This window comes from Thunnus albacares, chromosome 11 (genome assembly GCF_914725855.1).
Source record: "Thunnus albacares chromosome 11, fThuAlb1.1, whole genome shotgun sequence".
NCBI classification, from domain to species: Eukaryota; Metazoa; Chordata; class Actinopteri; order Scombriformes; family Scombridae; genus Thunnus; species Thunnus albacares.
The window spans coordinates 23,445,017-23,470,300 of record NC_058116.1 but is presented as its reverse complement, the minus strand read 5'-3'; the positions used below and the strand labels follow the sequence as shown (position 1 = coordinate 23,470,300).

Here is a 25,284-nt window from a genome sequence, read left to right as displayed (position 1 = left end):
ACTGCCAAAAACTTGATCCCACCCTGCACTCTTGAACACCAGCCTGAAGGAAAATGTACCGAGAGATAAATTTAATAGATCATTGGCCAAAGAGCACAGAACAGTCTACAATCTTTGAAGAAAAGGGTTAAAAAAAAAAGTTGAAAGAGATACAGTGAATACAAAAACATATCTTTATTCTAGAGCGGAGAGTTCTGTGTTTTCTTAATAAAGGTTACATATGCCCATTTGAATAGATAATCCACTGTTTTAAAGCTCTAAGGACTGCGGGTAAGAGCTGCCAGTAACATTTGAACCAAGGCCACCGAATGCATGAATAAACTTGACATGAAATGTCCAGGATTTTTGATGTATTATTCCCTTTATTCACACTCTAAACTTTTCAGGCCAACATGTTTGCAGTTGCCAGCAACACTCTCAAAACACAAGTACCCTTAAAGCTAAACAAGCGGCTAACGTTTTCATTTCAGTTACAATGCATTCATAATCCAGCATACTTAAAAACTCAAAAGACATGCCTAGATTTGTACATATCACTATTTCGTCACGCATGGCTTTCTGTAGATTAATACGTTCCTTATGAAATGTTCCTGTGATGCTGTTCAGTGAAACCCAATGCAAGGAGCTGGGGTCAAGGTTCGTTTTTCACTGGGGGGAAACTACAAAGTTTGAGGGCAACTGCTGTCAGTTTAAGAAGTCTAATACAGAAGAGCACACAGTATGTACACAGAGAGTGACCTCTGAGTCCAAACATGTCTGTTTGCAGAGGGTTGGGTAGGAGGATGAAATAAATACTATTATAAATAGCTTAGTGGTGTTGGGTTATCAGGGAATAACCAGTACACACACACACACACACACACACACACACACACACACATCCAACGACACATACAAATATGTAAGTACACAGACAGTGGGTGCTGAGCATGCATCCACATACTCAAACATACACACAAACACACACTTGGTCTCGCACACATAAAGTATTTTGCTGTGAGTAGCAGGATTTGTGTCATAAATGTAATTACTGCTGTCCAACTGTAAGATGATAGAATTAAGCTGCTTTTAAAGAGAGAGAGAGAGAGAGAGAGAGAGAGAGAAAGAGAGAGAGAGAGAGAGAGGATGACAAGCAAGACAAGAGTAACAAAGTGGTTTGAGGGAGAAGATATGAGAGTGGGGGGTTGGCAGAGAAAAACAGAAACTGTGAGAGGACGCTATAGAAAAAGAAACAAGTGGGCCTGGGAAAGACGGAGGGAGAGACAGAGAGAGAGAGGATGGCGGTGAGAACAAGAGAGAGGAAGAGAAGGAGAGAAGAAAGGAAAGAAAGAAAGAATTAAAAACAAAACATAAACGAGAGAGAACACCAAGCTATCCCAAGGCTATTTTGTTGGCAGGAATGCAATGGGCTACTTTGAAAGTCAAAATTACACCAAGGAGCGGCTTAGCAGCAGGCTGCAGCAACAAAGCCAGCAGACTCAGCAACAGCACGGACTTCTACGGCACCAAACCACACTTTAGAGGTTCTGAAAAGGAGATACAGCTCAATTTTTGCTTTCTATTTTTGTATTATTTCTACAGCCAGAAACCTGTTTTTTTTCAGTGAGGAGAGACTTAAACTTCCCATCGGTTGAAGTTCCCTTGTGTTCTAACCCAGAGTTTAAGAAAAACATTACAGCATTAAAGCACATGCAGTTCAATTCCCACCGCAGTCACTATGACTGGATATACTGTGTACAAACTGCCCTGAGAAACAACTTGTTTTTATGAAATCACTGACTTTCTCAACCACGGAGAACTCCTAAGAGGTAGATGTGTGTGTTCTGGGGGAAAGTACCTGTGTGTGTGACTGAGTGTGTGTGTTTGCTATCTTTTTATACTGTGGTGCGAGCATCATTCCTGTAAGCAAAGTGCCTCGTATTTACTGTACGTTGTGGCTGTGTGTGTCTGTGTTATGTGGTTCAATCTCCCAGAAGATGAAATGAGGTTTTGCTATCCCACAGGGGCTCCATAATAATTGAATGGGCATCATAAACCATAAAAAAAAAAAACATGTGACATCATCCTCAGTCTCATGTCTCAGAACGGTATCGACTAGTTCCTGCTCAGCGTGATGCAGATGCCGCTGCGATGAACAGCGACGGTTCAGAAAGAAGATCTAAATTGCATTCATCACCAGACCTGTACCAAATATAGTAATAATTCAAAGATGTAGCATGGTTGGCCTGGTTTCCACAGAAACCAACAGAAGCCAATGTTCCCTTTCCATGTCCTTAAGCATAATGATCTATTTTAATGCTAGATGCTCATGATAATTCTACATTGCTATCCTTGTACATGAGCTGTGTGGAGTACTGAATGCTAAGTCTTTTGATAAAAGTGTAATTAAACAGGCACTAAAAACCTCTATAGACTTGCAACGCTTGCAAGTTCTCCCATCAATTGCAATCTAATAATGATTTTCTAATTTCCTCCGATTCACATCTAAACTGACACACAGAACAGAGAGTAAAGGGTACAATGCATCATTTAGTCAGTTCCTGTTTCATTTGCACTGAGCAATTTTGTCACAGTGAACAAAGAAGTGTTTGCAGCAATAGAAATCACAATCAATAACCCCTGCCATCATCATTGTTTCCTTACTGTTAACACCTACAGTACTGTATCAGCATCTTTTTGTTGTGTCTGCAAGCAGAGGATCCCTAATGTGCTACTTTTCAGATTTAGCTGTTACTCAAGATCAACTTTGACAACCTTAAACATTAGGAAACATCTGTCACTGTATAAAAAAAGTCTTTTTAGCATTAGTTAATGACAATGTAAACCTACAGTGCTGCACCTGTGTTTCGAGATGTGGACGACATTTGTGAGAGACTGTTGCGGTATCTCTCATGTACACGAGCGAGCCTACACACTCCTCCACTGACACACAAAACTCTTTGAAAATAAATCCATCACAGGGAATGTAACCGATTAGTCCGGGACAGAAACAAATGGCCGCCCCTCTCTTTGTGCCTCTCGCTCTCAAGCATCATACAGTATAGAGTACAGTACGATCGGTGTGTAGAGACTGATAGAGATAAATGGCTGTACCGGCGAAGGAACGACAGCGCTGACCATCTACTGATTACTGCTCACCTTTATTGGCTTACTGGGGGAGATGGAGAGGGGTCAAAGGGCATTCAATATACAGAGAGGCAGCCAAGAGTACACACAAAGACAAGGAAAGGTCAGTGTGTGCGAAATACAGAGGAGAGAGGCGGATACCTTGTAAAGAAAACACGTACGCAAGCAAAAGGTATTCAGATTCAAGCACAAACGCACACAAAGGGGAGGTATAATGGTAAAATGATGGAAAAACAGGGATTGCTTAGTTCAGTTGTTTGAATTCTCCGTCTAAGAACGGTTGTCAAGAGCTAATGTGTGGTGGCGTTGTCGAGTGGCGTTCACACACACACACACACACACATATGCACGCACCCACGCAGACACACACACAAAGACGTACTGCTCTCCCTGTGACAAATCAATCCATCAATCCACATCATCCTAACAAGGTGGCTTTCAGGTTAAATCCACAGCAAAGTCTGCAAGAGCCAGAGAGACCAGGAAACAATGGAAAACTGGAAAAAAAAAAAAAAAAAAAAAACCTAGAAAAAAAAGAGGAGAAAGAAAGATGAAGAGAAAGAAAGAAGGAAACAATCATAAGAGTGGGGGAGGCAGAGAGGGATATACAGAGATGTGGCTCTCTAAAGACGCAGTTTTGGCAGAGTCTTGTCAGTGTGTGACTGTCATCAAAGTCAAAGTTCCACTAGGGAGAGATTCAAACAATGGACTGCACCAGTCTCCCTCAGCATCATACACACACACACACACACACACACACACACACACATACACACATACACACACACACACACACACACACACACACAAAAACATATTTTCAGAGAGATGTTGTTTGGTCTAAGCTCCCCTGCCTGTTTGTCAGCCTGTAAGCCTGAATGGCGTTGGCAAGAAAGAGAATGAGTGAGGGCAAGTAAGAGCGAGCGAGAGAGAGAGAGAGAGCGAGAGAGAGAGAGAGAGAGAGAGAGAGAGAGAGAGAGCACTAGTGGTGGGTGGAGGAACAAAAAAAATTAGCAAAAAAGAAGACATTAAAACAGAAAGTTACGACAAAAGCAGACAAGCATTTTGGCTACAGTATTTACATTATACCAGTGTGCTGCGTGGAAAACTTAGGCATGTCAGTGTTTGTGAATGAGAGTGTCGCCACAAGTATGGGTCTCCTCGGAATAATTTATCATTTAGCCAGTTTTCAAATCTTAACAAACGTCTGTGTAAGGACTGCGGTTAAGAGTTTCATTCTTTCTGTCTGTCAAACACTCTTGCACTCATTTAAAACACTTGTTTATTGCATACATAAAGAGATTTTTTTTTTTTGCACAAGGGTGCATATGCTCACTAGACATTTCTCACTTCTCCATGACAAGCTTTTAATCATTCCTGTGGATATGCACTGCTCACCATTTATTTTCACAAGGAAACATCTCTCATATACTGATTCTGGGAGACACAGAGGCTCTGGGCTGTCCCCATCACCAAAGGAAAACACGGTGAAAGAAACACAGCTGCAACCGTTTGTTTTATTTCCCGTCAGCAATTTTCATTTCAGTGCATGAGAGCGAGTGTTTGACTGTACTGTCCTATTTAAAGTGGCTTGAGGAAAGAATCGGGCTACACTGGAGAAAGATATGGACTGATATATTCTGTTTTTTTTTCCTTTCTTTTCTTCACTGTAACACTCTTTATGTGAGCTATATATTATAGCTCACATATAGCTTACATATCTATATATTATGACAGTGTCTTGAGTCATTTCTAAGTGGAATTGCCCTCAGTGTTTTCCCTATAGTCATTCCGCAGCAGCGCACTGCCACTGCAAAATTATGAGCGCCGCTGCTGAAATTTCACATGATCATGAATATCAATAGGCTACTAATGATTTTCACTCACACACTGTGCAAGCACAATAGCATTATAGTTACTGTGGAATTGTTTTGAGTTATTCTGCCTTTCCGCACTCTTCAAAGGATGTCTACGTGAAAGGTACTGTTATAAAAGTAGTGTAGCTCCTTTAAGGAATAGGGCGGCGCATAATGTGTGTGCCTAGCGGAGTGTGTGGTTGAGCGAGCGACAGAAAAGTGGCGGTAAATGCGAGTCGGGTAGAGGAAAAGGTTAGCGGTAAGTTGTCAATCTGGCGGTAAATGCACAGTGCAGGCTACACCGTGTCATTTAATAAATGCTGCAGCTTCTCAAGACCGAGAAAAGTCTCGTTTGTTGTTTCCCCAACTGCTGGAAAAGTGAAGGGGGTCAGCCTTGAAGTTAGCGACAATGGGTTAGTCTAACCTGACAAGGCTCACTTAAAGTGGACTGACCATTAAGGTGGACCGGCTCTTGTCATTTCAGTGTCAATCTCAGCCGCTCCTAAACAGAGCACAGAGAAATGTCTGGCTGCTGAGTCTCTTTCAAGTTTTTCTCTGCTACCGCCACCCCCCCCACCCCAGCCCACCACCCTCACCCTCACCCTCACCCCACCGCAGCACCACCCCTAAGCAGTCAACCTAAGGGAAACACATGTTTTCTCTTCCACAGCTGATTTGATTAATTATTGGAATGATTGTGCCCCTATTTCTCGGTGCCACCACAGAAACGTCAGGCATGTCTGACCACAAAGACGCATACACACACACACACAGAGCTTGTGGTGTGTTGCCAACAATTCTTTCTGTGCGTCCTGTATTGAATTCGAGACTTTTCTGTGCAGCGGTTATTTAGAAATTTTCGTAATTTACACAATTTGCTAAACTGCAGCCCCCGCACACTGAAAAAAAAAAAAAAACATTTAGTCACAAGAACACTCAGACTCATACGCACCCTTTCACTTTCAGGGAAAGTCTCCACACATGCATACATACACACTTTGTAATATGGTCTCCCATTTCCGTCACTTTGCATCTCAGATTCAGCTAAATTACAATATAATATGAAATCTTCCAAGGCTCACATTTTCCACAGGATGATGGAGACTTTCCATTACCATAATATTACCATAAGTTTCGTGTGTGTGTGTGTGTGTGAGAGAGAGAGAGAGAGAGAGAGAGAGTGTACTTGTGGTGTAGTTTCTCAGTGGTTTCTTGGGGTGTGGAGGGAAAGACCATTGCTGGAAGTGAAAACAGTATTCCCAGAACTGACTGTTTCTAAACTCCCTCACTTCCCAGGACCCCACCCCCTCACTGCCCCCTCTTTAACCAAAGTCCGCGCAGCTGTCTGAAGTCCTGGCACAGGGCTGTTGGAAGCATATCAATTATAAAAAAAAAAAAAAAAAATACATCACAGCAAAAGGAAAGTGGGTTTGGAAAAAAAGTGTCATGCTTGCCAGGCACACACTCACTTTAACAGCTCTCTTAGTGACATTATAAAACAGGAGACATGCTGACAATCAACAGGTATGGGGAATGTGTAAATAGGCTTGAGTTAAAAAAAAAAAAAAAAAGTCTTGAAATGAACCAGGGGAATAAAATAAAGCTGCATTCCCACGTTCAGCAATTGGGAAACTACTATATTTAGGATTGGTGATGAAAAATAATCAACTTTTACTTGACAACTTTAAGTTTAGTTGCCTCATAACTTCACCCCGAATTACAAGCCATATTTCCTTGTTGTATTTCATTCACCCTATGGAGAAAGCTCTCCAGGTAGTAAAATACAAAGTAAAGACATTGGCAATGAGACTGATTCCCCTTCTACACAGCAATTCATATTTATTCAAGGTCTTTCCATTTTACAGTTTTCTGACAGTGAACAGGACCACGTGAATGTCGACATAGTTAATAAAAGTTAAGCAGAAAAAATAAACAGATGTTCAGATTACATGTGCTGGCAACAAAAAAGTCAGGGCTGTGTTTTGTAATATACTGTCTGTAATGTAGAGTCGATGACACTAGAGAGATGTCTATTGTCTGTGTATTTTTTTTTCCACACAGCCTTACCTCTTCATGTTTACCATTTTGATCCCTCTGAGGTAATCCTCTTGTCCTGTACGAGATGTTCCCTCGCCTGCCTTTTTACATCACTACATCTTGTCCAGAACACATTTAACCACTGTCCCGAGTTCTGGCTCATTGAGCATGCTTTCTAGACTACAGTTACACTTAAGCTCCAAACCCAAAAATGAGAAACGGAAGACTAAAACGGAAAAAAAAACATTTTTTTCCTCCCATCTTTTGAGCTGTAAGAAGTCTTTTTTTTTATTGTTTTATTAGGAGTTCAATCTAGTAAAATACATGTTAAAACTCTGCCTTGCATTCTTCACATATCTTGTCCTTCATGCACCTCATGCCTTCTTGCTTTCTCTCTTTCAAACGGTTATGCACCTCGTACATAAAAGTCAATACCGCCTTGTATAAAAACTGAGACACAGAAGAATGTGGAGGAAAAAAAAAAAAGGCTGGACTGATTGGCGAGCATAAAGTGGCATACAGCGAGACAGACCTGCATAGAGTGGAATGCAGTTGAGTGCTCTTACATTCAAGTAGCCACGAATGAAACTTCAAGGCAAAAAGAGAAAAAGAAAAGTTTGACATCAAACTTTTAAAAAAGAAGTGTGTGCAGCCCACTAAGGTGAGAGGTTCTGAAGCATCCGCCATCTCTTCTCCTCTCTCTCTCTCTCTCTTACCCCTTAGGAACTAGGTTGTCTACGTGTATCTTTAAGAAGTGGCCATAGTATTGCCCTTCTCTTCTCTCTCCAGTTCCTCGTCCAAAGCTCCCTTTCATCTGCACTTCGGCTAAATTAAGGAGGTATTTCTAGAGGGAAGCTGAGAGGAGCCGAGGGTATACGAGGAGACAGAAGAACCGGGGATGCGGGAGGAAAAGTGGAGTGGCATACATAAAACTGGAGAGGGGGAAGAAAAAAAAAAAGAGGGACTCTGGTATATAGTGGCTTCAAACACTCTGCAAAGTGATGATAGAGACAGAAGAAGCTGGTTTGATTGCTCACAGCACAAAAAAAAATGAGATTTTAAGTTGGAAGAGAAGATAGAGAACTTTTTGTATCTTGTAATATGGTGGAGTATATATACACATATACATATATGCATATACAGTGTATATTGTTTTTCTTTTTTCATTCATTCTGAGTAGAAATTGAGTCCACATATGTTCACAAACACACACATGAAATGCAACAATGCACTTGAGGAAACTTGGCTGTGTGCTGATCTTTCTTTTATTTTCAGGTATCAGGTGCAACTTTTTTTTTGTTTTGGTTCTGTTTGTTTTTTGATTTGAGTGATTTGTGTGTGCGTGCGTGCGTCTAATTGTGCTCCTGAGTGTGTGTGTATGACTGATTATGAGATTATATGCAGGTGTAGGCTGTAAGTGTTTTCACCTGCGGTGTTTCCGACCAGGGATCCTACGTTGCTCTCGTCTGCCACTGAAACAAAAGAAACATATGTAAATATGCATATATTAATGAACCACACACGCTCCCTTTCCTTTTGACTTCCACATTTTCCATTTCTTGTTGCCAAATGTGCAAAAGCCAAACTGCTGTCCATGTGTTCCTTATTCCTAAAAAAAAACAAAAAAAAAAAAACCCAAATCCAGTTGTAATCTTCCTGCATTTCTCCTTCTCCTGGGCTTCTCATTTTCTCTCCATCATTCTCTAACACACTATAATTCTTTGTGTCTCTTTTTACATGATTGCAGTGCTAGCTGCTTTTTTTTTTTCTCCTGTGATGTTAAGTTAGCCTCACTGCTACTGAAGTCATTTCCTTTCCTCTCTTCTCTCTCACTTCATTTGTCACTCACCCTCCCTTCTCTCTTTCAATCTCTCATCTTCTTTCTCTCTTTTCGCCTCTCAGTCAATGCTTTGCTCTCTGTCCCTTTCACCTTCTGCTCTTTACCCTCACCTCTCTCCTTCCATGTTTTTATTTTTTCTTCGGTTACACTCGTCCCGTTTAGCGGCACCCCCCCCCCCCCCCCCCCCCCTCCTTTTCTGTCTCCTTTGTTCACCATTCTCTCCATCATTACTCCTTGTTAATCCTCCTTTCATTTTTACAAGTTTTTCTTTTGCTTTTTCTCCCTTCCTCCTAAAGCCACAGAGCAGCCCGATGCCAACAAGGAACACATTGACTAGTAGCACTTTGCCAGTACACACACACACACACACACTCAGACCACAGAAACCAAGCAGTAACATGGCTTCTCCCTACAAATACCTTTCTAATGAAAACCAAGCCTAAAGTGTAATTCTAGCTGTGTGTGTGTGTGTGTCTGACAGCATCTGTCTGCGGCAAATCAACACGACTGCCTCAGCAGCCCAGTAGTTTGTGGATCACAGTGTGCGTGTGTGTCTACTTCAGCAGATGTGTAGATGCCACGTGTGTGACACACACTCACACACACACAGGCGTGTCATAAAGGAGGGAGTCTCACACGGATACCCACATGTAGACACACATACGCGTATACGGGATGTCACGTTGCATTTGAAAAGAATCAAAAGTTTGAACTAATATAATTACTGACACACTCATTCAGATTAATTCAAATGTAACCTGTGTAGCTTAATCCCAAACTGAGTTGTTGTTCTGTTCATATCGGCGGTGAACGAACCTGGAGACAAAGAGAGGGACGAACCCCCGACGCAGGCGAAGGCAGAGACAGAGAGAGACAGACAGAGATGGAGACAGTGTGGGACTGACAGTAATAACCAGGGGAGGAAGTTCATAATCTGGAACTGATCTTAAATTATTCCTAAATTTTTAATTGGACTGGGGTGGAAAATGAAATCAGGGCAAATTAAATAAAAATGAAATTATGTAACTGACCCATGAATGAAATGCTGAGAATGCTCTCTCTCTCTCTCTCTCTCTCTCCCCCTTTTTTTTAAAATTTTTTCATACACAAAACACTAACGGCCACCATTTACATAAAGTACTAATAAGCAAAATCTGATTTACATAAAGTTATGCAAAGGCAAAGTAAACTGACAAAGAAATATTTGCTAATTAATGCTCACGAGAGCGGACTATTTTGTGTTGATAGCAGAACTTCAGGAGGCTCGAGAGTCTCGTCGTGTTATTGATGTATGTTTGTTATCGCTACTACGACTATGACTGTCTGTTCTGTCAAAACACAGAAGATTAGAACCAAACCCCTTTTAACCAGAGAGCTTTACATGTGAAGGTCAGCCTCTTCACATCACCACAGAGCAAGCCAGGCTTTCCGGATCTCTCTAAACAACGATTTGTCACAATGAACCAATATATCCTCCTAATCATAAGCTGATGTTGATGTTTTTGCCATCATTTTTTGGGCTGAACAGTTATCATACAAACTTAATTAGCTTTGTTTCCTCTTAGCTTCAGCTTTCTTTGCCTTGTTTGTGCTCTCCTGAGCTTTATAGAGACAGTGAGCAGGCGGGGAATAAGAACCCTTGAGGGATAATATCGATCCACAGAGATGGGAAATCCTCCCCTCTGAACTATTTCTGTATATAAAATACTTGTTATTACTGTTGCTTGATGGCGTTGAAAACACATCACGCCGTTCAAGCAAACATGAATCGACTCCAAATGTGTTTGTCAAGATCAAGCGCGTAAAAAAAAAGGACAATGTACAGACACACACAGAACATACAGTCTGTTATTCATGTAGAAACGGATGCCTATGCTATTCAAATAGTCTCCTGCTCTTTTGTTTCATTTTCTCCCTCTCTCTCATACACACACACACACACACGCATCGAGAAATGGCAGAGGAGTCAGCTTGAGGAGAAGGACTGAGGGAAGTGACATTTGAAACAATAAGCTATTGTTGCGCCGCTGCATCCACTGTCATGTTACACAGATGTATGCACGAGCACGTACACGTATTTCCAAAGTTGACTTTTTGTAAAATATCAACTGAACCCTCGCGTCAGAACTCAGCGATCAGAGAGCAACAGGTGAACGAAGCGGGATCGCGGAGGTTGTGATTTGTTTGCGTACATAAAAGAGCGTAATGAAGCACGGTTAAAATCCTGCAACACATATTGAGACTCGTTTATCTTTTCTTTTTTTTTTTCAGAAGGTAGAAAAATACATGCCAGTTAGGGGAGAAAGAGAGGACATGTTTGAGTATCTGTAGGTGTGTGTGTGTGTTCAGTATGCAGTACGTGTCTGTATAGGTGTCAGTCTGCACGTGGCTCGGAGGGAACATGCCGTCGGTGTCACAGCCATGCATCAGCAGGAATATTTAAATCTCTGTGCAGATAAGATGCATGCAGCCACCATGCAGAGTAGATAAACAGAAAAATCTCCCCACCAGTGTGCTGCGGATTCGTACCCAGGTCCATGCTCTTGGATGCTTTAACATGCTGGAACTGCCGCTGGTTCTGGCTCTGGGTAGGAGACTGGGGCTGAGCTGGGCCAGAGGTTTCCCTGGAAAAATATTATGAGACAAAATAACAACAGACACACATTTTAAAGCATTCAGATGAATTATTGTGGTATCTGTTCACACATTTGGTTTTCGGTTCCTGAGATCTGTTATATCTGTTACTTTTCTTCTTTAATTACAGCGTTGTTTATTTTATTTTCTTAATTTGTTTTGTGTGAAGATATATCTCATGCAGATAACGTGCAAATTGAACTGAAACTGGCTTACTGTAAAAGCAGAGCCAGTGTTGCACTTTGACAAACTACAAGACACACACAGACAAATGTATGCATGCAAGTACATGCAGATTAACATGCGCTAGCACACACCTTTCCTGTATGTAGGAGTATTGTGTAGAGCTTCTTAATTCCGTTTCATGTCCACACAGCTCCCCCTCCTCTTCCTCATCCATGTGGGAATAATTCCCATTAGTCGCTGAAAAGCCAAAAGAAACAAACAGAGTCGTGATAAGATGCAGCCAATCACAACGTTAAGGTTAAGATGAACAAACAAGCTGGAGCTGGTTTGAAGACCTGGTCAATAAGTGTTGGGAGGTTAGAGCGGTTCTGATCAATTTCAAACAGGAGGCCAGCAGCTCGACGGGATCGTGTGTTAAAACTGACGTAGAACAGAGATGTTTCTGTGGACGTTATGACTTTTCTCAGCCACGGGTGAAAGACTGAAACTGGCCTCATTTCAGTCTGACCACAGCTGACATTCAAAAAGCAAGAAAGATTAGATTTGTTTTTTTAGGAAGGGGGGTCAATTTAGCCATTTACATACTACTCAGTTCAACTGGAAAATAAGCCACTTTCAACAAGGATACATCTGAACAGTAGGTTAAATGGAAAGGTAGAGATAAACATAGAGAGAAAGACAGATAGAAAGCAGTTGGATGATGAAAAAACACAAGAGAAACAGGAAGAGGATGAAAAGCACACAGCAAATGCTGCTCTACATCTGCAGAAGTCGCTCCAGATGTGTTGTCGTGATATAGCTGCGTCTGCTTGATAAACGAGTTTATGTCAACTTGATGCGTGCGCACGATTTACTTAGTCATCACTTCTTCTTCTGAGTGCTTAGCTGCCACACGACACATGGCGGGATTATTGCACGATCGTCGCTGTGTGTCTCCTCTCCGTGCTCGCTTGTGCACATGTGTGACGGTGGAGCTGGAGAGGACAATAGCAGCGTCTGAAGATATCGCATCCTCTCATCTCTATCCCTCCCTCCCTCCCTTTTTCTCTCTGTCTCTCTCTCTCTCTCTACACTAATCACCTGCTTTATTTTTCTTCTGCTCCCATTCTTGCAATCTGATATTTTGGCTGTCATTTATCTCTCCTTTCAGATCTCCCATAAATCATTTTATCTCCCACTCAGTTTTCAGCCTCTTCTTTTTTTTTTTCTCTAAACTTCCTCCCTCCTCCTCACTGCCAGCACCTTAATCAGCTGAACTGTCAAAAACACATTCTTCTTTCACCTTCTTTCTCACACTCACACACACACACACACACACGCACACAAATCTGTTCTCACTGACTCCCACTCTTTGAAGTGAAAAAAGGCATTTGTTGTGTGGATGATAGATCAATAGCAGTTTGTTCCAATAGCAGATATATGAATCCTCTTCTTTTGCACTTTTTTTTTTTCCCTCCTTCCGTCTGTATTTGGCTACAACTTGTCTGTCTAATCATCTCTCTCTCTCTCTCTTTTACTCCCAATCTCCTCCATCCTTCCTCCACCACCCTTTCCTGTCTTAGGGGAAACCACCGTATCAAGAATCTTACACATAAATCATATGGGTCTATGAAAATCCCCTCCAGTTTAGAAAAAATCTTCTAAAAAAAAAAGGAAGGGCCTGTATCATTTAAAGATGATTATGTTTTCTGGTCAGAGTGAAGTTTAATTTGCCTGAACAGTAATTTTACATCAACAACTCATGACAGAATGATGAATTGATGGTGACTTTCACTTTGATGGGGGGCTCCAAAGAAATTATCTGTCCTTGTATGATGTAATTGTGATTTCAGATTGATAAATGTTGGATATACTGTAAAACACAATGTTTATTTAAGACATTTTAACCAATTTAAACACTTTAGGCCATGTAAATACCATAAAGGACAGCCTTTAAGGAACTTGTACTTGAAAAAGAATGAATTGTCAAAACTGACGCAGCAGAGGCCGACATATCTTGCTGGTTGATCCCTTTTATAGATGTGTTTCTAAGCAACATGACCGTGAGATGCTTGTGCAGGTGTGGGGTAGAAAACAAATTATAATGACAGAGTTTATGAGCAATGATGTTTGGTTTCCCATTTACAAAGAATTGAGAAATTTACCTCCAAACAGCAATTTTACTGGTTTCTTACAAGTTATATATAAGACCCAAAAAAAAGCTCCAAAAACACTGGATCCTCCACTTCCAACAATGCAACTCAATAGTGCTCTTCATTAAGGCGCCTTTAGACTGCGCAACAATAACGACTATAAGTTAATTGTGTGTCACCAGACATGTCATCAGCTCACGTCATCCATCTGTGCCACTCTGATGTTTTGAAAATGCAGCAAAGTCAACAAAGTTCTTCTTTGTTTCACCTCCATTGTTTTGGTTCTTGTGCACCACAAATGTGTTCTCCCTAAACTTTATTCAAAAAACTGCACTTGTGAAACGTTACGTCTTATTCTGATTGGTTTGTTTGTAGCAGCAGCCACATTGTGAGAGTATGGTCTTAAATTTCTGACACTGTCAGAATTTTGCCTGTTTCGCCCCTCATCAGTCGTCGGTGGATGTCTCACAGTGCAATCTAGGACCGCTGTTGTGGTTTGACAACCAAAGATTTTGGTTTCTCTCACTTTCATCTCAGACAGCCCACAGTGGAACAGCGTAAAGGCGCCTTTAGACAATACCTGCCTGGTAAACACCCCCATGTCTTTCAAACTCCAGACCTCTAGTCAGGGTTTATCCCACCAGACAAAGGCAAAGGCTGGAGAACATGTGTGGTGCAGCATACATGGTTTGTGCGTGCACCTTAAGAGTGAAAAAATCAGGATTTGACAGACGAAAGTGTCCATACAGATTTAAATTTTATACCAAGATGTAACAAAAAGATGAAATATAAAGGTTGTGACAAACTAAAGTGTTTATTTTGTAGGGCTAGGATGATATGCTGATCTCCTGATTCAATACTATCACCATACTTGATTAGATTCAGAATTGATTCTCAATTCAAAACCAATTCTTGATTGAATGAATAGAAAAGGGGGCACTTTCAGTCTCTTGCTCCAGTATACTGTGTGCCAAACCACTGACCTGTGTCCTTAATCCACTGAAATACAATATGAAACAGAACTCGCAGATAAGATAAATGGTCTGCAGCCTTTTTATATTTTTAAAAGTTACGTGCATTAATTAATTTGAATGCATCTTATAGTCTCCTGTCTGTATGAGAGTAACAAACTGAGGGGGAGGAGTGCTCTGCTGTGTTGTTATTAATGTCATGTCTCCAGCAGTGGAGAGCAGACTCTCTGCTGCACCGGTAGCTCCGGGGAAAGACATGGCTGTCCAACACGCTGAGCAGGCACATGTTTCTGAGGTGAAACAGACTGACTTTCTTCACCTCAGAGTTGGTTCAGGTTGTATTAATGCTGCAGTGTGTGTTGGTCGTTTTCCTGCTGGACTTCGCTGCTCCGCTCCGCTAACATTAGTCTCTGAGTTACGGCATAGAAAGTTCACACTACAATCACATTGGTCTCACAAAGGTAATTATTGATTCATTAAATCAAAACATGCTTGCAACTGTTTCCTGTTTTGAGGATTAATTACAAGATAACCCTAGCACGCTGTTGACTGTCCGGGTGCTGCACTGCCCTCCAGTTCCGCCTTTTTTGTTCCGTCAACATCACGTGCCAGAATTTTCAACAAAGGTGGAGGCCAGTAATACAAAGGCGACCCGTCTTTTGAGTTAGATAGGCAGGGAACACCCTGCTCTAGTTTGTAGCACAGGCTTTCCATTTCCAAATTACTCACCAAACCCAAATAATCCTGTTGCCATCATGAGGGTTATTTTCACACAGCTGACAACGGTCCTCCAGAGGACATTATATGACTGTTTTTACAGGCTAAGTAGTATTCGTAATGATGAGTTAACAGATATTTATGTGTCAAATCTGTGAAGCGCCCCTTTAGAGGAAATACAAATACTGGTGGGTCGTTTGGGTGTACAAAACAAAACCAATTTTAATATTCTTCGATTACAAAAATTGGGAATATTGCATAATATTCGAAGCTAAGCTAAAACTGTATTTTATTTTAGTTCTTCCCATCAGCGTGATTAACTCTCCAGAGAGTGAGAGAAAAATACAAAGAGACAAGAAAAGGAAAAAGTGAGAAAGAGGAAGGTAGCGGACAGAATGAGATGCAGCGATGGATTTGAGATAAAGAGAAAGAGCTATAAAATGCAAAAAAAATAACACATCTGCATAAATACATATGTAGGGACTCATTAAACTCAATTTATTCTTCTGCAAATGCAAACATCAGTGCGAGAAAAATCTTCATTTTAATTTGGACTTCAATACCACATAAGATGGATTCAGCATGTGAAATAGTTCATTAGGAGGAGTGAAATAGTGTCAAGTGCACAAGTGTACACACGCACACAAACAGAGCCTGAGAAATGTGCTGCATAGTATGTGGACACACACACACACACACGGATAACACTAGAGCGTGCATGTAAATGACACCACAGCCGAGGTGAATTTGAACAGCGACGTGTGTTCAAGGTCAGAGCTGTTTATCAGATGCAGTGTAAACACACAAAAAAACAACACTGTTTGATACTGGCCACCAAACCCATCCCTGAACCAACACGCACACACACACACACACACACACACACACACACACACACACACACACACACACACACACACACACACACACACACACAGAGCAGCCATCAACTCAGTTCTAAACAAGCAGAGATATCATTCTGAAACAAACATACACAAATACACACTTTTTTTAACAAACAGGCACACATGCACTAATGGTAACACAAGCATGTACACGTATACAGTCAGGCGAGCATGCTCAGTCACACACACACACACACACACACAAGCACATAAAGATAAATAGGAGTGGGAGTGGATAGAGTTAGTGAGAAAGAGCGATATGAAACACACGGCACTAAAATAACTCTTTATAACAGGCTGAACCCTGCAATAACAAACAAACAGCAGAACCTTGAGAAAAATAAAAAAACGTGGAGAGAGAGAGAGAGAGAGAGAGAGAGAGAGAGAGAGAGAGAGAGAGAGAGAGAGAAATGAAAGGGAAAATAGGGCCAAAATAGTCTCTAATTAAAGTTGCACTGTGAATGACAATATCTGTTTTGTTTGTGTTTATTTTTAGTTTGTTTAATCTTGAAGACATAGTTTATTTTTCATCATTATTAAACTTATTTAGTGTTTTACTGAGCTTATGGCAAATGATGTGCCCACCTTTGATGCTTGCTTCAACGGCAAAAAATAAAAAATAAAACAGAAAAACAAAATAAATCAGGAGTTGAACGGGGTCGGAATTAACCAGAACGCTGTTCCAGGAGGCAACATGAGAAATAAACAGTGTTGGAAATTGGTTTTATTAGAGAAAAATGTCTGTGTTGCCAGTGTGTGTGTGTGTGTGTGGTCAGTATAAATATGTATCAGAAATTAGTGGGGAGCAATTTCATAAAAAAAACATGCAGGGATCCCCCCAACAAATTCCGGCCATTCTTATCACTGATTAAAATGGGAAAAGAGCTGAAAGTAGCGGTAAAAAGCGTTTGGGAATACGTCTTTGTTAAGTGCAAACAGTCAAAATGATCAAATCAGCATTTGTGTGTGTTGTTGTGTCAAAATAAATGCTTAAAAATGCTTCCTTTAACTGAGAATTTGATTTAAAAAAATAATGTGCAATGTAGATTATCACTGTTATATCATGGCACTTTAAAAACACAGGAGGCTGTACTTATTATAATAATATATTATAATAATAATAATAATAATAATATAATAACAGTGGAAAATGTTTGCTGTGTTGGTTTGAACATATAATTTCCCAGCAGTACCGTTTCCTCAGTTAGCCCTTGTATTTAGTTCAAAATACTAATAAAAGATTACAATGTTTATTTTTTTTTAATTACAACTTGGTTTGAGGAATATAAACATGTTTTTCTTCAGAGCCCGATTAAATTTAACAAGATATGCCAAACTTCTCAATGCATGAGAGTTCATTATTATTATTATCTTAACAAAAAGCCGATATGCAATAACTTTGTCTTATTAAATATAAATAAGCTACATTTCCTGGTGTCCTAATTTAGATCTGGAATATGCAAGCAAACACTGATTAAACCAGCCTAAGAGTTTGACCGGGGATTCTACGCCAAACGTTTGATACTTGAGAACCAGCACTCAAATAGGAATTTATTTGTAAATGCTTTAGAAGTCTTTCAAAAAGAGCCTGCAGGTCTAGAAGAAATACTTATTTTTCCACTGCAAGTTTTCACATTGTGTCAAAGTTTTTTGGTGTATTTGCATGAACTGTCCACTGCTATGCTCCATACTGTTATATCTGATATACCCAAAGACAAGATAAAGAGAGAAGAAGCAAGAACTGTTTTTTTTTTTCCAGGATTCAAAATCAATAATGCAATGAAATAAATAAAATCAGAATAGAGCTATATGTAAATGTCCGTTAGCTTGCTGTCGAACAGCTGAAGTGAAAAACCTCCGCTCACCGTTAGATGCATAAAGATTGTTGTTCACCATGGGAGGGTGAACGGGGCCGTTGGTCTGACTGACCAATCCCGTCAGGCCGTTCACCGGGCTCATCAGTCCGGGCAGGCTAGAGGAGCTGTCAAATGAGCGATTGGGTGACACTCCGTGTTGTTCCTGCAAAACGAAGGTAACAAAAACACACAGTTCATACGGACAGACTGGTTTGATGGAGGGATAGTTACCTAAATGGATGGATTGAGAGAAAAATATCAAGATGTACTGAAGACTATAATTTCCTTTTTACACTTTTTTAAAGGGGATATATCATGATTTTTTCTGATTTTATGTAATTTATATATTGTTATGATGCCAGATGTCTGTGGTAAACATGGTTAAAGTTCCAAAACTTGAGTGATTATATGTAAAAATGCTCCCTAAAAAAAAATCAAAAGACCGGGCTTCAGCCTGCTCTGAATGCTCTGTTTATAAAGTTACCTCTGCTTCCTCCTCAAACTGACGTCAGATTGTTCACACATGCCCACAAACAGCCTCTGTTGCTACGGTTGTTTGCATTGTCCACTCGCGTTTTTCAGTTCGAATTTTCTCTTGAACATGATGTAAAGATGTATTTGGTTGAGTTTCCAGAAGCTACTCAATCAGAGTGGGCTCATCGGGTGGGGGGGCCTTAAAGAGACAGGAGCTAATACAGCCTGTTTCAGACGGAGGCTGAACCGAGGGTCTGAATAAAGAGCTAGTAGAAGATAAATAAGGAGTCATTTTTGAACCATGCAAAGATATTCCAGTAGAGTAAGAAAGATAGAATAAAAATATAGACCTGGAAATGTGCATAATATGTCCCCTTTAAGCAAACAAAAACAATTAGATTTGTGAAACTAACTAAAATAATAAAATGAACTCTGAATGAATCATAAAATAAATCATAAATAACAACATAATACATGAAAAAGGTACAAATGTTTGGTATGCAGACTGCGTTTAAATGGAGTGATGACCAGAGGAGTGAGTTAGGGCTTTGTAGTTGTCTATTCAAACACAATTAGATGTCAAGGAGATTGAATAAAAAGAGAGTGAAAGGATGGTGGAGGATCAAGGTAAAAGACCTGTTTCCCATGACCCGTGGGTTGTAACTGTCTTTAACACCGCTACACTCGTCTGTGTCTGTATGTGTGGGGGGCAATGACAGTCTTACTGACACTAATCCTCAGGGAGGGTTGGCCCTCTAACAATCAAACAAAGCAGGGATTTCAGTCTTGATGTGTGTCTTTTTATGTGTATTATTTCTTTAGGAATTTAATTTGCATGTATTTGTCATTTGTGAGCGTACTGTAAGTAGAGAATATTCTAACCCTTACCCATTAACATGTATGCATATGTATGCAATTTAGGCTGTGTGGTGCGGCGTGTTTGTGTGTTTTTCTGTGTATCTGCCTCTCTGTGCTGCATAAGCCCTCCACTCAAACAGCGAAAAAAAAACCAAAAAAAAACATATGTGTAATAAATCTGCCTTGTCATCTTCCTCTTGACCCCCCATGAACACCAGCACCTGCCCCACTCACAGCATCTCCACCGATTCCCACCCAGGAGACACCACTCTTCACCAGTCCCCCCCCATTAGCCAGTGTCATAGTGCAATCAGTTTATTCTGTAAAAACAAATGGTTCTCACTCTCCAGACACCGAAGAAGTGATTGTTGAGGTATAAAAACAATTCTGCTTTACAAAAACCTGTTTTTATGTTCAGTTCTTTTATGCTGAACTCAAAAACCTAAACATGGACTGAGATGCAAATTAGATTCAGCTTGACACATCATACATTATATTTATTATATTTTTCCTGTGTTGACCTGGATAAACAAACAAATACATTATGGCTGCTGGATCCATAAATGTTTTCTGTATTCCTTCATTTCTGTCTTTTAAACGATATCCTCAGTATTACAGAACACAGAAACTCAGGAGTGTCCCAGATAATGTAACAGTCCTTTAGGTTTAAATTGTGCTCTCAGCTCTCATAACTCATTTGCTCCACTTGAAAGCAGTTTGTGGTTCTTGTCAAGGTGTTGGCATGCTAAAGAAGGTCAGGCTAGAGTAGTTCCTCCACAAAAGAGTGCTATTCCTAAACACTTAATATTAGTAAGGAAAGGTACTGGGTGCTATGAAGTCCTAACCCTGTCATAATACAAAGCATGCAAGGGTACTTCATCGAAGTTTTAGTTAGTTTTGTTTTTATCTTGAATTCATTTCCAAATCATAATGTTTACAGTTTTTTTTATAGGAATTACCTCAAAACAACTTCAAAAATAACTTCCCTTATGCCTAATATTGACAGTTATACAGAAACATGAAAAAATCAGATACTGTGATGTTAAGGGAACAGCATCAGATTATTGATATGGAACTTGTATAGAGCTATTGTTATTTAGCATGATGATGTTTGAATAGTTACTAAGTGAGAAGGACCAGCTGGATAAACTGTGAGATTAGAGAGAGCTGGCTGGAGATGAATACAGTAAGAAGAACTGAGTGTAAAAGAAAGAGAGAGAGTAAAAGGGCACATACAAGGGTAAAAAAAAAAACATCAGAAGAGGAAAAAAATAGAACAGTCTACTTCTGTAATGTTAAAAGCATCAATACTGAAGCCTAAAAAAGGCTTTTAAGGTATAGTCTCTTATCTATCTGCCTTTATCTTCCTCTCTTTTTATCCATTCTTTTCCACTCTTCAAGACAAAGAGGGAAAACATGGATGCAACTCTTTGATGTTGCTAACAGCTTCCACCATCAAGCTATTGGCAGGGGGATGCCCTAAGCCCTGCGAGCCCAAGCACACGACTACATGCACGCATGCACTCGGTTGCCAGTTTATTAGGAAAATAAATCCTACCTTTGAGTTTTGTTAAAATAGTTTTAGACAGGTGGGTTTTTTACAACTATAGTGTGCATTACATCGTACCGAGAGGTGTTTCTAATATTTTCTACACCTCATTTATATCAACGACTCTAAATTCCCGTTAATACTGGAACCTTTGTCCTCTGTATGGACTCTCTTTGCGTTCATCTATTTATTTCTCTGTGTGCTTGTTGTGTTTGTGTGTGTGAGCATATCATCCAGGGTGTATATGTAGCTTTTTTTTCCCCCCCCACTACCGGCAGGCCATGGCAAAAAGCCATTTACACTTGTGTGTACAAGGGATTGTACAAACATTCTGCAGAGCCACGTAAAAAGGCATCAGCTGAAAAGCAGCCCGAGATGAAAAGCATCTTTTTACTCATAAAGAAAAGAGATACAGCTGAGTGAAGAACACACACAAAACAAGCACACTGACACAAACACACAAAAAAAAAACTGAAGTGCAAATGCTCTTTTTGCTGCTGCCGCCGGTAAGAGCAGAGAAGAGAGCAGGGAGACTAGTGTCAAGTATGCGAAAGAATGGGTGGAAGGGCTAAAAAGTCATCATGTGTAGAAAGAGGCAGAGTCAATAGACTGCAGGGAGAAAAAAAAAAAAAAAGATGCTGTAGTCATTGAGAGCCAAGAGAGGGGATAGGAGATACAGAGTGAAGATAAAAAGAAGCACGCATGTTTGTTTTCTTCTTAGTCAAGTGACAGAGGCATGTTTGCATTCTCACAGTAGGTGTCCCAACCTAGATTCTGGCTTTCAAAAGGTAATAAAAACATACTTAATTCAGTATGTGTTTCACATTTATTCATCCATTAAAACATAAACATGCTCCTTATGTTCATAAGCAATAGCCTTCGTGTGGCTATTACACACATTCAGACCAGCAAGTGTGATTATGGTGAAACCATAAAATAAACCTAAAATAAACATTTTTTTCCCCCCATATTCAACTTAATCTCCGATAGTGAATTTCAGTCTACAAATTTAAAGATCACCTCTAGACATGTCTAAAAAATACTGTGCTCGGAACAATGAATTGTGTCTGCCACATTTTCCATATTTAAAAATACTTGACAAAAAATGATAACTCCTTCTTTTTCCCCATTGTATCTTGAATCTATGGATAGTTTGACTGAAACTAAAATAAACATTTTTTTTTTCCCCATATTCCACTTAATCTCCGATAGTGAATTTCAGTCCACAAATGTAAAGATCACCTCTAGACATGGCTTAGGACGTAAAAAAAAATACTCTGCTCGGAATAATGAATTGTGTCTGACACTTTTTCCATAAAAACGTTTGTTAAAAATACTTAAAATGATAACTCCTTCTTCTCCCTCATTGTTTCTTGAATCTATGGATAGTTTGACTGCTGGACACAAGATTCCTCCTGCTTCATTGAAAAGTCTATTTTTAGTGCATGTGTAGTGATGGCTTCGGGCTTCACTTGTGTAAGTTTTTTCTTTTTACTGGCCCTCAATTGGCTCCAAAGATGATTTGTAATGTCACAAATCATGCTCATATGTGCGCCCCTTCACCTCAAGATTTTTGGTGAGCAGAGTGAAACTCTACCCTTTCAGCAGATGAATGTGAAAACAGCCTTCTAGTGTTAAACTCTGTACATACATCATTCTGCACAGTGAAGCTCAAACATCCAGGTCAGGGATCAAAATACGAGAAAAACACAATTTTGACTGGAGGGAGAATTTAAAGTAAACACGATGCTCATTTTCTTAGAACTGTTGCCTTGGAAAATTGTCTGCTGTTGAGAAAGTGTGCTCTTGTGTTCCACTGTTCTTTGTTTGTTGCCCTTTTTCACCTAAAACTCAAATGAATTGATGCTCTAAATGTGTGGGTTACTCTGTGTGTGTGTGTGTGTGTGTGTGTGTGTGTGTGTACCTTCAGAGCCCTCAGGACCACAAGCTGGATTGTCCCTCTTACATTTCCCTCATGTGACATAGAGTGGCGCAGTGTCTCCATGGCCACATGATTGGAGCGTCCTAGCAGCGACTCTCCGTTAACTGCTACCAGCTGGTCATTGATACACAGACGCCCGTCCTATAAGACATGCACATCAGCTTGATTGAAACATTCTGCGCACTGCGCTGGATTTCAGACATATGTATGTTTTTACAAGACCATTGTTAGCTCAAAAATCATGCAACCTTATTTGCATGCATGTATTTGTGTGTATGTGTCCTTAATTGATTAGCTTGATGTCAAAGTGCCTCATTCATTTTACCTTATGCTGTGTTTTCATTCAGCTGTCTCTTAATAAATGGCAGGAAAAATCTGACTGAACCACTTTGTGATGCTTATAATGGGACACACACACACGTGGCTTTCACTGAACATCTCTTTTATCAAACCAAGATAAATTCGGGGCACCCTGGTGGTCTAATGGTTAAGGCGCATACCATATAACTGCAACATCCACGGCCAGGGGACCCCTGCTGCATTTCCCTTTCCCTTATCGACTGACATTTTTAAGAAATGCGCACTGTTTTTCTGTATATTTTTGCTCATTTGCGTACATATGAGAATATTATGTCACCTTGTATGCAGCCCCTCCGTGTATTATGGATTTGATAAAGATTCCCAGATCCTCTCCCGTCTCCCTGGACTTGTTTCCTTTGAGGCTGATGCCCAGCCCTGCCGAGCCGGTGTCATTGAGAGGCACCTCAAACATGAGCTGCTCCTTCCCATTCTCCGAAATAAAGCCTGGCCCACGGGACACCTCGTCCTTCTGAGAGTGAGAGTAATGGAGGTAGAAGAGGAGAGACATCAAATGAGGAAGGGAGAAGGGTGGAAACAGGGTGAGGATGAGGAGACAGAGGTCAGCTCATTGGGTTTGAATTGTCTCCAAAAGCTAAAACTAAAAGCTTTTCCATTTGAGAGAAACCATCACAAGGAGCTTTTCAGCTAAAATTCTCTATGAGTGAAAAATTGCAGCCAGTCTATTTTCGAAGAAAAGAAGAAAAAAAAAAAAAAAAGGAAAATGAAAAAAGCCATTTGGACTGTCTGCTTCTTTCTTCATCTCTCGGCTAAGCAACATCAATAAAATGACCTGTGCATTTTCAAGAGGTAATTGGAGAATGTGTCAAACACAGAGAGCCAGAGAGAGAAAAATAGTGAGAGTGAAGTGAGTATAGAGAGGAAAGCATATAAACCAGAAAAAGAAACAAGAAGCAACAAGAGACTGTTCAGACAGAAATGACTATCATAATCCAAGAATGATGGTGGAAAAACAACATATTATCAACAGAGAAGTATGGCAGTAACGACTGCATCTGAGAGAAAGTTAACAGGAAAAACACTGGAAACAAAGGAAGCGAGTGGATCCCGCCAAATAAAAGTGTGTTAGAAGCTAGTGATTGCTCAGCGGGAGAGGTAGCACTGTTGCACATATGGATTATACTTTTTTGAAATATAATGCAAGTAAACGTCCAAAAACACTTTTTCCGTTCCAAATACTGAACAACCTCAGATAAACTGTTATTTCTGAAAGATTCGTTTTTAGAGAGACAAGAAACTTTTCTGTGGATCAGATGAGAAAAATAATTGAGTAGTCTGTAGCACAGCATGAAGTCCAAAACAGGAGCTTTGCAGGAGAAATTATATTATCTTATAATAACACAACTGATGTCGACGGTGATGTATCATATTTAAACAATGTCCCCAGATAGATGTTCAAAGTAGACAATTAGTCATAAAGCAGATACTGCTCAGAGACGATTTATGAACATTCAATACAAACTTAAAAAAGAAATTGTATTCATATGAAATCTGTGCATATCAACCACAGTGAGGTTAATGTATTAGTTAGGCATTTTGGGAAATATGCTTGTTTGTTTTCTTGCCAAGAGTTAGATGAGGAGATTGATACCACTTTCATGTCTGTGTGCTAAATGTGAAGCTACAGCCAGCAGCCTGTTAGCATAGCTTAGCATAGCAAAAAGACTGGAATGACAGGGGAAACAGCTACATTATAGCCTGGCTCTGTCTGAGGGTAGTAAAAACTTACCAGCTGCCCTAAAGCTTACCAATTAACATGTTATATCTGGGTTGTTTTGCCGATTTTGTGAACAGAATGAGGCTAGCTGTTTGCTCCCGCTTCG

General features: G+C 40.2%; 1 protein-coding gene across 6 annotated transcripts in view; it reads right to left on the bottom strand.

The window, feature by feature from the left end:
* The window catches only part of pard3bb (par-3 family cell polarity regulator beta b), a 228,620-nt gene that overhangs the window by 102,576 nt on the left and 100,760 nt on the right, over window positions 1–25,284 (bottom strand). For 5 of the 6 annotated variants that reach the window (XM_044365206.1, XM_044365207.1, XM_044365205.1 and 2 more), the window contains 6 exons: window positions 23,721–23,912; window positions 23,066–23,224; window positions 18,270–18,423; window positions 11,811–11,916; window positions 11,368–11,483; window positions 8,447–8,491 (listed from right to left, as the gene is read on the bottom strand). In XM_044365206.1, coding sequence (XP_044221141.1) covers window positions 8,447–8,491; window positions 11,368–11,483; window positions 11,811–11,916; window positions 18,270–18,423; window positions 23,066–23,224; window positions 23,721–23,912 — 772 coding nt within the window. The remainder of the gene's footprint in view (window positions 1–8,446; window positions 8,492–11,367; window positions 11,484–11,810; window positions 11,917–18,269; window positions 18,424–23,065; window positions 23,225–23,720; window positions 23,913–25,284) is intronic. The other variant, XM_044365208.1, reaches the window with a different exon arrangement.